This window comes from Limulus polyphemus, unplaced genomic scaffold, assembly GCF_000517525.1.
Source record: "Limulus polyphemus unplaced genomic scaffold, Limulus_polyphemus-2.1.2 Scaffold762, whole genome shotgun sequence".
Classification (NCBI taxonomy): Eukaryota; Metazoa; Arthropoda; class Merostomata; order Xiphosura; family Limulidae; genus Limulus; species Limulus polyphemus.
Window position 1 is genome coordinate 368,496 of NW_013666372.1, and position 13,975 is coordinate 382,470.

Genomic DNA, 13,975 nt, shown 5'->3' on the forward strand with positions numbered 1-13,975 from the left:
AACTACTGGACTAATTTGGTCTCCAGTACTTCATTCTTTTGGGGTTTGACAATAGATATAGACACACACACACACTAATTTTTTAAAAAATTTATTTCAAAGTAAAAGAAAAAGTGAACATTATTAAATTGGAGGAAGTAATATGTTAGTTTTGGTAACTTAAGAATATTTGCAATTTAGATGAACAGTAAATATTTTGTATCGTATATATTTTAGGATCTATGATTTGTGTTTTAGTGTGCCAAAAATTCCTTATTGAAATGCTTTATACATTACAGTGATGTAGCTATCATCAAAAATGATGTTATCTATACTGATCTCATAAAATTATAATATGCAGTAAAGAAAAAGAAAAGATTGGTCTCTTAAAATTAGAAAGTATAGTAAAAAGTGTATGTGTTTATATAATTCTCTGAATTGAATAAAAGTAATTTATAGTTTGTGAGAATAATTCGTGAAATGTTGGTTATAATTTTAACAGTTGATAATCACAGATAACATTAGTATTTATACCAGAAAATATAATTTGTAGCATAAATAGAAGCTTTTCAAATTTTCACTTAATCAAGATCTTGTAATAAAATGTATATTTATATTGCAGGTAGCCATTAAAATAATTGATAAAACTCAGCTTAACCCTTCAAGTCTTCAGAAGGTAGGATTTTTTGATTAGTAGAAAAGTGTTTATCATGCAGTTTTTTAGAATATGTAAAATCAATTATATTTTCTCTATGGCAGTGTTTGTGTTTGAATTTAGGATTCATTTAGTGTGAATAGATAGCAATTTTTAAAATTTTATTCAGTATATAAATTCATTTCAAGTTTTAGATATTTTGTTGTGGTACTATAGTAGTTGATAGTAGTATTTTTCATTATCATTATCTTGTTTTTGACCAAACACAATTATACCAATTGTTTGTTCTCAAAAGTTTTGATATGTAAAACACTTAATTATTTTATTTCTTGATCATCATTAAAATGATTTTTAACTGTAGGTCATATTGTACTGAACATGCTCGGTTTTCAATTAATTATAAAATCATTGACCTGATAATGTTCCATAAAAAAAAGAGATATTTCATCCAAGCCTAGGCATGTCCCAATATTTAGCTAATTGCACTGTTACTTTGAGGGCACATGATTTGTGTTCTATTGCTGCAAAATTACACGCTGTAGTTTTGAGCTGTACGTGCATTATAAGAGTGGCAGACAAATTTATTATACATTTAATATAACTCAAGAGTTGGTGGTGAGTATTGTTGACTTGCTACCTTCCCTGTACCCTATCAGTTCAAAATATGGAATGATTATTGCAGATTACCATGTATAGCTTTGTTTGAGTAACTGAAATAAACAAAAACTTTTGCAGTCATAATAATAAAGTGTGATATCTACTTTGATACCTCTTACACTTTTCAGAAATGCTATGTATTGATATGCTGTTGTGCTGTAATTGGATTTTTTGTGCTTACATTATAGATTTTTATAATGATTTCACTCTCTGTGAGTGTTCACATATATTTTTTTTAACCATTATATCATAAAGTAATGTGAAAATATAGTAAAAAGCTTCCATGTACTGACATAGTGATGCAAAGTTTGAAGAGTTAATCTGAGTCCAAGAATGTGATATCTGGATTTTTCTCTTTGTAAATAGACTGTTTATAAATTTCACATTGGAATCCCACTTTCAAGGCTAAATGGCATCAGTAGCATAATAAAAAGTAAATAGGTTACTTTTCATCACTGCCAGCAGAGTCACCATTAATGCAGGGCAGTTGGTTAGGGTCCCTTGCTGTGGGGGACCTGCATCAATATTTCTGAGTGATATTTACAGATGAAGCTGCAAAACCAAAAATCACATAGTTAACTCATTAAAAAAATGTACCACATCATTATGTTATACAATTTTCATCATATTTTCCTATTGCCAAATACTGTGAGGAGCCTCACACTGCATCTTGGCTATGGCTATGCAATGTCTAAGTTCAGCTCTGATTGCCAGGTATTCTTGTGTTGCAATAATTATATATCTTATGTAAAATAAGAAAAAAGACACCTTCTTACTCAGAGTAGTGTAGTTTGTGACATTGTTGAACAAAAAATAGTTTTTACCCTATGCAAATAATGTTTTGTGACAGTTGTAAAGTAGTTTTTATTTTGATGGAAGAAGAATATTAATTTATTTTATGACTATATTTGAGTAATTGGAGCTCATTTTTGAAATTATGATTGAGGTAGAAAGTTAAGACCAATAGAAACTATCTGGAATATGAATGAAGAAAGCTTCCATTGCTTCCTTAATAGAGTTTGTTTATTTTGATTTAAATAAAAATAATATTCTAGGTAAATTAAAATAGTATCATATAGAAGTTATTAACTGCATAATGGGCAGTGTGGTGAAAGTAATATTTATTTTTAAAATTAACATTGGCAAAATGCTATTTTATGTTTGAATCATTATTCAGCTTTAATCATGTAATTTGCAATTTACTGACAATTTTGCTTTTTACATAGATATATAGAGAAGTGAAAATAATGAAAATGCTAGACCACCCAAATGTAGGTAAGTGATCAGTTGTGTGGAATTTTGTTGAATTGTATTAATGCTGATAATATCTAATGAACAAATTGCTTTAAGACTGATAAGTTGATTATGTAAATCTGGTAAAACTTAACATAGTTTTTCTTTTCAAAATAAATTAGTTATACATATCTCTGCTATTATGTCAAAACCATGCAAGTCAATTTTATTTTGGGATTTGTATCTTACATAAAAATCTTCCCAAAATATGGCATCCTACATTCTGTCCAAACTTAGTATGCACCTTCCAATTGCAAATGCCACATTTGTTGTATTATCAAAATCTTGTTGTTAAGATGACCTAATATTTATAGTTTCCATATCATCTTATCCCTGAATCTGTAAATTTGGCTTTTGGACATACACAGTTTTAACATGACAGTGACCATACAATGATATTTGAAAATTCTTGAAGAGTAAAAGAAAATATAAAACAACTATATATTTTATTTCAATGAAAATGCCCTCTTCAAATAGCTCAGGTTATTAGTGATTTATTTTGATATGGTTAATTTGGTAAGTCATTTCCATTTTCAAAGTCTTTTATTATGTATTGTATAAATTTGTAGATGATCTGCATAAACATTTTATTTAGTAAAGAAAACTGAAGTATTGCTCATTGTTCAGATGAAAGGGCTATTGCCTTGTGAAGAAGTGTTAAAAGTAAAATTAAATTTATTTAAAGACTAAGGGAAGTTAACTTTCAGTAGTAAGGTTGTATAAAAGAAGCATCTCTGTTTGATGTAACAGTCACAGAGGTATCCCCCATACACAATGTCAAGCAGGACACAATGCAACTATCATATGAAACAGCAGATGAGATCCTTGACAGGTTAGGCTACAAAAATAATACTTCAGGCTGAATTTGTGCACAGGATCTGAAACAGATTTAGTGAATTTTGTACATAAGAAAGACATATTATGGGATAGTAAGATACATAGCTTTTTACATGCTAAAATTCCTATTATCAGATTGACACAGTGATATTAATTATTGTAAATAAGAAATACATATTATGGGAAAGCAAGATATGTAGTATTTGTATATCAAAATTCCTATTATCAGATTGTGATATCATCCATACTAACTATCAAGTTTTTAAATGTTTAATAGTGTATCATAGAGTGAATATTTTATTTAATGACACTCAGCGATAAGTCTGGAGGCTTATAATGCTAAAAAATGGGTTTCAGTTCTTGTGGTGGGCACAGCAAAGTTAACCCACTGTGTAGCTTCGTGTTTAACAAACAAACAATTTTGATAATTAATTAATATATTGTTATTTTACATTGTGTTACTTAGAGATATTTTGTAAATTCATCTATTTATCTTGTCTTTGGAAAAGACTGAAGGCAAAGTATTTTTATGTTTGCTTTGAAATTTAGTTTAAAAAGTTGGCACCATGAAATTGATATATTATGCTTTTTATTTTAAAAGCCTGTAACAATAATTTCTTTAAAATAAACTTGGGATGTATGTGTATGTGGTTATCCATAATATCCCTTAAGTCCAAACTTCAAATTTCACAATTCATTATATTGTCAATATAAAATGTTTATGTAATTTTTGTGATCAAATTGTTTATCTGGTAAACTACATTAAAGTTGTTTAATGTGTAACCCTTTTTTTACTTCATCTGATTGGAATATTTGTATATTTTTAGTGAAACTTTATCAGGTCATAGAAACTGAAAAAACTTTGTATCTTGTGATGGAATATGCCAGTGGAGGTAAAATATATTTTCTAAAATCTTAGAATTAGTTATTGGTTAAACGTAGTTATATTTCATATATTCTATTATGAATGGTTAAAATCTTGTATAAATTGATTGAATGTTTGATCTTGTTATTGTAATTTTTGACAAATTTGAAATGCATAGTGCATTAATGCTTGTTTGCATTGATCATATATAGATTTATGATACTTGGTGTGAAACCCAGCAGTTGAAACTGACAATGATTTAATCCTATCTCTATGGGTCTTCCTATGGTTAGGGGTCAAAGGCCATGTCATCATGTTTGTAGAATTTTATTAAACCACTATTTTATGAATGTATGTGAATAGGTTTTGATCAAATTGTAGATTATAATTCAAATTTTAGTATTATACATTGTTTAATTTCTTAATATAGAAGTAAATATAAAAAAAAATCCTAATTGTCAGTTTTTGTCTGCCACATGGGTATGTTGAATGCAGCATTTGTTCAAATTAGATGTTTGTGATGTCCAAATACAAAGCCTATAGTTTCTTACAAATTAGGAACTCAAATTACCAACACTGACAAGCTATAAGATAAAATAAGAACCTCTTATCTTTTCTATTTGCTGAGATATTGCCACATTCACTGAATCAAACACAATTGGCCCTGTCCACTTCTGTCCATTTTTGGAAAGATTTGCTTATGTACACCTATTTCTGTCTATGACGTGTGAATGACCAATAGAAAGCTCAGAATGTCCCCCTAGTGGCTTTCTCAACCTTTTTCAAAATAAATGGTTAGCAAGCTCGTTCTTTGGATGCTAGATTTCAAGTGGTAAGGTTAGAATTTAGTGAGCTTGAAATTTCATATTTTTTAGACCCATATACAACTTAATTACAAAGCTTGATAAATTATAGTGGAATTCTGTGGTATTGATATAGTAATTTATGATTTGTGGTTATTTTAAAATGTATATATAAACCTAAAAAAAAAAGTATTTCGTTTCACATCCTCCATATGCAAAATTTGATAAGGCTTAGCGACCACAAGTGGTCGTTCAATTCACATCTTCCCTATTATTATCCATCCAACCTGTATGGTTTTCGTCTCCCACAGTTCATTGGGATTTGGATCTTAGTTCTAGGGTTATCTGAGTGTGGTTGGTCTGGAGGTAGTGAGAGAGTCGGGCTAGTTCTTCAGAGTTTTATTCCTGTTAGTTGTTGAACCTATGAAGATGGGAGATTGGTGTTTAGTCATCAATCTTCCTTGTCTATATAACAGTGCTTAGATTCTCCACGGTTCACAAATTAATCATTCCTGAATCTGTGTTGACTTTTTTACTGGGATTGTAGATGTCCAACTTGGTTTTTGTTGGCTCCTATCTGCACTTTGCCTTCGTGTTGGATTCCCACCACTACTGGTGTTTGTGGTGCACAAAGGTCAGGTACTGCAGTTCTGGGTTTTTCCTTCAGTCTCATATAGGCTTAACATGGGTTCTGCTGTATCGTATAAGATTTCTCATCCCTTCATTCCATTGAACTGTGTACACACACCATTCCATGGACAACTGGTTACTGCTGGCAACATCTCGTCAATTGTTAGATCATCACATTCTACTTCTACTTTCAGGTACAACCCAGGCAGGTTTCTCTTTTGGAACTATGACATTTATTCTTGCTCCAATTCAATATGTCACCAGTCTGGGTATTTTGTATTTTTTCATCTCATCTCTTAGTTGGGCTCAGCTTCTCCCATCATGCTCAACACTATAGAATAGGATGCCACACTCTTTCTTACCTCTCCTTCTCCCACTGCATGGATGGTTCTTTTTCTTCTGGGAATGTGGGCATCACTTGAATCCTTTATGCCTTTGAGATGAGAACACAAGTGATTCCTTTATTGATCTTTAGGCGACCAGGGATCGTACACACCTATTTCCTGGTTTCCTCAGTTGGGATCATTCTTCAATCTCAAGAGATTAAATCAGGAAGCTACTACAAATTGGGTTTTTCTACTGCCACCTCATCCAAAATCCATTCTCTTCATGAATGAGTTGCTTCAGGGATGAGTACATATACCAACAGTCAGGAATTCCAGAGTATGCATGGAGGACAAGGATTCCTACACAATGCTCTTGTCCATCTTGCTCTTCAACAGGCAAGATCTCATGTTATAGGCTTCTTAAGGGATAAATCATCAGGCTTCGCTCCAACTATTCCGCAGTGGTGTCTTATATTTGTCATCAAGGAGGCATGTGGTCTAGGGCTCCTTATTCTCAAAATTTGGACCTTCTTTCTCAGGACTAGTCTTATCACCCTTCTAGCTTGCCATGGGTGATGCCTGTGGTAGCAGGTCCATTGTCTCAATCCAAACAGATTTTCCCAACAGAATAGATGTCGAATTGCAAGGTTTAGTTGGGTTGCCTCTCATTTTGCAACTCTAATTGGTGGGTTGACCTGTCATTGGATCACCCAACTACTGGCAATTTGGTCTCCAGTACTTCATCTTTGGGGTTTGACAATAGATGCCATCCATATGGACAGGATGGGATTACCATTCTCAACCATTTAACCACTTCATACATTACGTAGGGTACAAAATGTGATTTGTTCCATCCTATTGTCAGATCCTGTTGATTGCATCACATTGGTGGCTACACCTGGGTTTCTGTTTCTGTGGTCCTTTTCAGTGTGTCCAACTCTTCCACTTCTTTTTAGGCTCTCTCTGTGCAGGCAGCCATGATCAGATATAGTGCACCCAGCTGTCCAGAAGCTCAAGCCTCTGACATAGAGGTTATGCTGTATTTCACATGTCACTAGGGTTTAATTTCTAAGGTTGACATGTATCTGGCTCAGTTTCTGCTTAGTCCAAAAGTCACTTTTCTTAAAGGTAATGACATACATATTGGCAATTTTGTATTGCAAGGAGTTGAACCCTTTTCAGTCAGTGGTGTTAACCATAACTCGTGTTTTGACTTGGCTCTTTGACAGAGATTTTTGCATTTTCCACAATTGGCATTTTTTATGGTGGCCTTATCAACTACTGTTTGATTATTGCAACTATGTATTTTTGAGTCCCCAGTATTCTCTTGATTCCTCACATTATTTTGGGTAATCAGATTTCTCTTTTCTATGTCCTTAGCAGCCTGTTTGAATTGCCTGTTGGAGATTACTATGCAGACCTCCTCCAATACCTTTATCTCGCATTATTTGCTTGATCTGGAAGTCTCTTCGTCTGAGAATTTTTGTCTACCCCCTGTAGCTGTCTTAATTATTTCTGCTAGATTATCCAAAGGGGTGAGTATTTTTTTCTACCTTTCAGTGTTCCATATCTTATTTTCACAGGCTCCCACTCTGTGGCGAGTGTTGCCCAGACAGGTGTGCTTTTCTCAAACCAATTCCACACTAGCAACCACTATTTCACTATAATTACTACCAGTTGCAACAGGCTCTGTAAAAATGAGGTGTTCCACAAGACAACCTAGGAGCTTACCAGATGGTATTACTATACTATGCTGGACTGCCACCCATGGACTATCATGAGTAAAGCTAAAGGGGATCCTGCTCATCATTGGATTGAATAAATCATGGTCAGTTTGCTTTTAGGGAACTTGGTTCACCTATTGCACTGTTTCCAGAACACTGTTCCTCAGGACTCCCTAATGTGCATTACCCTTCTAGATTCTACTAGTGGAGCTATGGAGTCCTTACCACACCCAGTTTTCATTCACTGGGGTGGTGAACAGAGGCTTTTCCTACAGAGTGTTAGAGTGAATTCCTTCACTCTTGAAGAAGAGAATGAAGTTGGGGCCCTCCTATCCGTGTCCCTGGATGTTTTTTCCCAGATGTCGGTAGGAGTGGCACTAGCCTACACAGGAGCCTACTCATAATACCAGTTCAGATTTGATACTTGGCTATCTGGTTGGGGTGTGCATGGACCTTCTTTTGGATCAATATCACTTCAGTATATTGTTCATGGAAGGAGGTCCACTATCTCCTCGTAATTCTGAACACGAAGTGGCCCCATCCTGAGACCTTGGTTGAGCACAGTTATTCTATGTCCACCCCATAATTCTGGGGGCAAGTAGAAGGCTCCTTGCCCACTCTGTTGGGAGTGAGGATGAATGTTCATAATTCCAGATTGGATGAATTACGAGCCTGGGAAGTTGTTATTCAGCTTCTTCAGGTGGAGGAGAAGGTTTGTCCACTCAGGTGTTGCTTACGTTATTGTCGTGATTCTGGTTTAGAATGCATCACTCTATGGCTACAGGCTGGGATCCACTCACAAGTATATACATTGTGGTCCAAATGCCCTAACCACCAGTATGGGATATAGGGACCAAGACCCCTTAATTCCAATGCAGAGTAGCGGAACCTCGAATATCTGGTTGGTGCTGGCTTTTAGTGATGATTACTCATGTAAATTCCACCCTCGATACAGGAAATAAGTTCAGGGTAAAGAGCATACCTGTTCTGGATGTAGTGTGGCTCCCCCACTCGGGTACCACTCTTATCTTGGTACACTCATTATCTATGTAGATGCTTTCTGTATGGATAATGCCCTCGCTGGCCCCTCCACCTTCTCAGTATGGGATTCTAGCTATAAGTGGCAGCAGAGGTAAGTATGTTTTGGAAGTTAACATTTTCCAAAATTGAAAATGTATTTTTAATAATACTTATCTCCGCTGACACTCTCTCATCCTTCTTTTCCACTAAGAACCAGTGTTAGAGACTGTGATGGTATCAGTCTTAGCGACACTTTGTCGAAAAAAAGATAAAATTATCTGAATGAGGTACTTGTACATAGTACCAGGATAGAAGGGGCATTGACGTAGGTGGAGAGTGTCATGAGACAAACATCGCCAAGGGTAATTGAGTGGGGTATGAAAGACTGGAGCAAGTGAGAAAAAATCAGACTAATGCTTAGATGGGCAAAGAAGAAACCCTGGTGGTTGAGTAATATCTATAAGTGTCAGTGGAGGTAAGTATTATTGGAAATACATTTTCAATTTTAGTTGATGTTAACTTTTCTTTTTTTGATATACTAGCTTTGTGTTTAAGAAATCAACTTTTTACAATGTAATTCAGATAATAATATTAGATGTATAATGAAGAATTCTTAAATAACAATAACTATTACAGTACATACTCCTCACAAACTATTTTTTTACATTAATTAATGACACAGTGGTGAAAAAGTAAAGAGTACATGATATGTTTACATTGGAAGTGCTACACCATAGTATTTCATACTTTTATGCTAGCCCATCTGCCAATCACTTCATCAAACCTGTGCAGCTCTGATGGAGTTTTTGCCTGTAAACCACACACTTGGCAATTTTTTAGGATTTTTTCTGTCCATTGGTACCATTGGTTGTTGAATAGTCAATGACTAGTGCATGATTAATTTCCTTACACAAAATTCCATATGTAACTAATAAGTGTCTTTATTTACAAACAGATACACATAACTGGTGGTGCAGAAATCCTCAACCTATACACTAAGTCTAAGACACTATAAAAAGAGGTAGTCCTAGATATGCAGTTTACTAAGTTTGGACTGTGCAGCAGTTGAACTTGAAGTGTGAGGTTCACCTGTGTTCATAGCCTTTGTTTCATGCTTAATATGAACTGAGTATTGATATTTGGTTGCTGTGACAAAGTTGGCTAGAGTGCTCTATTTTGGCTTAAGTGCAGAAACAAGACTTCATTCACTTTGTCCAGGTTCAGTGTATCCCTGTATTTTGCAATGATGTGGCTTGTGGCTGAAAAAATTGTAGCAAAATTGGATAGTAGCAAGTTAAATCTAGCATACATTGTCAGAGAGGTTTGCTGCAGACGTTCTGAGGCTCCAAGAAGACCTTTTTCAGATTTCTCTGTTGCTCCTGACCCTTTATAAGCCAAAAATTAAATGAAATTTTCATTGAGCATTCTTATGTAAAGTGAAATACACTATAGTACCAGCAAGTTTTAGACAGTCTTTGTTTTTATCTTCAATAACTTGATGTCTACAGTTTACTTTCAGGCCAATAGTGTACAAAGAGTAAGCAAGCATATTTCAGTGAACAGTCATAATTATGTACACACCTTTTTCGGCACTTGTAGTAGGTTCATCTCGTATTTAGCAGTATGCTTTGAGTGAATGTGGTTTTCATGGCTGATGTACTGCCATGATAAGCCAAGTAAACCTGTCTTGGGCACAGTAAACAAACCACTTACTTCTTCTTTGTAAATTCATCTTCCTTATGTTTAACATACTTTCAGTGTTTTCTATTTGGAGGAATGTTAGCAGATTACTTTGACTAACTGGAGCTTAATTTCACAGCTACAGCTCCTTTTCTGGTGACAGAAACTTTATGGAAATGCCTTCTTATTAGATAAAGTCCACAACTTCTTTTCTGGGAACAGAAAGTTTAGAGAAACCTTTCCTAAAAGTATACTGACAACCTTATTATTTTCAAGTAAAAGCTTAAAATTTTCAAACCATTGCCCTAAACATCACTTCTCCCATAATAAGATCAGAGTGCACTATTGTAAAGTTCAAAATAACCAGTTTTGCTTTAGCAACATCACTTATTGTTATAGTAATTAACTAGTTATTTGTGAACTAATGGTGAATAGTACAAACTGTTTATTTAAAGTCATGAGGCATACAAAATCATGAGTAAAGTTTATATGAAATTGCAATTTGCAACCTAAATAGCAGATAAACTGCATAACCTAAAATTTATGACTAGTTGGGTAGGAAAAAAATTAGTTGAATAGTTGGGTGCTAACTAGTTGTAGTCGACTACTATGACTAGTCGTCCCAGCCCTAATATCTACTCACTTTTGAAGTTCAAGTACTAGCATTACATAGAAACTTGAACTGGTTGTAATAATTAATGCCGTGGATAACTTTTGAATGTACAGAAGCTAAAATATAAGTAAAATAACGTATATATAAATACAAAACTTAATAAAAGTCAATGAGAAATATTTAGAAAAATATCTAAGTTTAAGTTTTGCTGGTAATTAAGGTTTAATTTAGAAAACTAGTCATTAGAGTTGAAAATTAAAATGAATTTTTAGATGGTATAAATAAAATTGAACTGAACCATTAAGTTGTAGTAAGTTTAGCCAATTATAATCGAAAAAGATGATAATACAGTACTATTCTATTTTGTTATTGAATTTTTTGAATAATAACTATGATTTCAGGAGAATTATTTGATTATTTGGTTGCTCATGGAAGAATGAAAGAAAAAGAGTCAAGAGCTAAGTTTAGACAGGTAAGTTTCATGTGATCATTGTTAGACAAGGCATATGATTAAATAATTGTATTCTTTGGACAGTTTTAGGACTTCATAATCTTCATGGGTTTTATGTTTTACCAATTTTCTGAACTACTTTACTATTTTAATTCAAAAACTAGAGTTTGAAGACAAATCTGCAAGGTGTAATTTTGAACTAGTTTTCAGTTATGTTAAACTAAAGTTGTACAACAAAATACCTATATTCTGATTTACATTATACTATTAGTGAAATTGAAGATCTTGTTTTCAAAGTTGCTCAATTTTTCTTTTATGAAGTCACTGAGAAGTAATACATGAGGCTTTATATAAGTTTTTGTAGAAACAGAGACATTTCAAAACTCCAGTTACTCTTTTTTTTTAAGTTTACTGTAGAGCTTGCTGGACACTACCAGCAAAATGAAATTGAGTTTGTTAAATTCATGTTTTGTGACAAATCTCTTAAAAAGTTTCTGAATGCATTTTAGTAAACTTAAATGTTTGCATTTGGGGATTCCAATAAATTCACTTGGTAATTTTTAATGTGTAGCTATACTGTAGAGAGCTGGCAAAGACAATGAAATCATTGTATTGGATTTTCATAATTATGGCCTCTACTCTTGAACTGTTTCCTTTAAATTTAGTGTTGAGGTCAGGAAACAGTTACAGACACAGTATTTGATCAAATAGGAGAATAATTTTAAGTAAAAAGCCAAATTTATACCATGTTTGGGTAATTAATGTGTGTGTGAAGGCTAATTCATAACTGTAAATTATTTTTTAATCTGTAAGCTCAATTGGCCAAGTTAGCCATGTAACCTGAAATGGTTGTAGTTTTATAAATAAAATAAAAAGCAAGAATAACATCTAAAAATGTACAATAAAAGCTTTACTTGGCCAACAGCCAATGTTAAATAATGACACATTTTGGCAGCTTTATAGTTTTATTCATCTGTAGAACCACAAAAAATAAGTTCCATGCCATTCTTTTTTCAAATATTTTATGAATATTAGGAACATTAAGAAATGCTTAGAACTTTTATGTGTTTAAGAAATAATATAACAAACCTTGAAAGAGATTTCACAGTGTTGCAACAACATTATTAAAGTTTGGGTTGCAAGATTTTTTTTCTTATACTTAAGATTTAAATATCTAGGCTATTTTATCATCTGGTAGCAATGATTTTAATTATATTTATGGAAAATGCATTCTTCCAGGTACGAAAATATTGCACTTTGGATACTAAGAAATGTTGTTTAATTCCCAGTATTTTATTGTGCTTTATTCTCTTTTAGATTGTTTCAGCTGTACAGTACTGTCATCAGAAAAAAATAATACACCGAGACTTAAAAGTATGTATACATATTTTTTTTGTCAGAATACTTGTTGACCTTTTTGCATCTAGTAGGTTAAAGTGTGTATGTCACAGTTTTTTACAGAGTTACATTTAAACTTTAAACAAACTATATTATTATCAATCTATACAAATAAACTTAACATCAAAGCTTAGCTAATAAACAAATTTAAATATTATATAAATTTTAAGTTCTTAATTTTATTAGGAAATATTTAAAAAAAATGTCAATACTCCTTAGTATGAAAATTGTGACATCTGCTCTCTAGGTCTTTCCTCTTCTCTAATTTTTTTACCACCTGTCTGAGAAGTAAGGAATTTAATATAAATTACTCATCATAATATAGTTATTACTCAGGTAAAGCATAATTTTTATAGCCTTCAATGTTATTTGGTTATAGAGCTATAAACTAGAAAATCAGACCCGCTTGCCATGTCCATGTGTCACATCCTGTCTTTTACAAATTACCAATAAATGCTTAGTACAACAGTATTTATAACCAATAAAGTACTAAAGCTTTAATCTGTCAAATGACACATTATATTACATTGTTTTGTGTATGGAAAACTGTGTTTTGTTTCCAGTTCAAAGTTTATTCCCATGGGAAACACATTGAAAAGATTAGCTTAATTTTTAACAGCTGTTATCACATAGTTGGAAAGCAAAACATATTATGATAGTTATAGGACATTGTCTACTTCTTACATGTTGTTATTCTGTGTTCTTAGGTGCAAAATTTAATTAAATAAACAATTATTTAGTGTGGTAGTACCATTAGAATAAAAAAGTAGGCTGATATTTCATTGAGAATCGACAGCAAGACCCAAGTAAATACTATATTTCTTGTTTTTCATATGTATTCTTTATTTATTATTATAAAAGTAGCTAAAATGTATGAATTTGAAACTTGTTATGTTAGATTAGGTAAAATACTGAATAAAATAATAATAATAATAATGAAAAATTTTCACAAGGTATGCTTGCGAGCAACTCATGACTAGACTGTGCATTACTGATTTGGCAGGGTAACATAAGCTACACATTCACTGATTGATTTACAACTTG

General features: G+C 32.9%; 1 protein-coding gene across 6 annotated transcripts in view; it reads left to right on the forward strand.

Moving 5' to 3' along the window:
- The window catches only part of LOC106460385 (MAP/microtubule affinity-regulating kinase 3-like), a 79,149-nt gene that overhangs the window by 21,629 nt on the left and 43,545 nt on the right, over nucleotides 1-13,975 (forward strand). For all 6 annotated transcript variants that reach the window (XM_022387105.1, XM_022387104.1, XM_022387099.1 and 3 more), the window contains exons 4-8: nucleotides 602-655; nucleotides 2,518-2,566; nucleotides 4,249-4,314; nucleotides 11,484-11,554; nucleotides 12,851-12,907. In XM_022387105.1, the coding sequence (XP_022242813.1) occupies nucleotides 602-655; nucleotides 2,518-2,566; nucleotides 4,249-4,314; nucleotides 11,484-11,554; nucleotides 12,851-12,907 (297 nt within the window). The remainder of the gene's footprint in view (nucleotides 1-601; nucleotides 656-2,517; nucleotides 2,567-4,248; nucleotides 4,315-11,483; nucleotides 11,555-12,850; nucleotides 12,908-13,975) is intronic.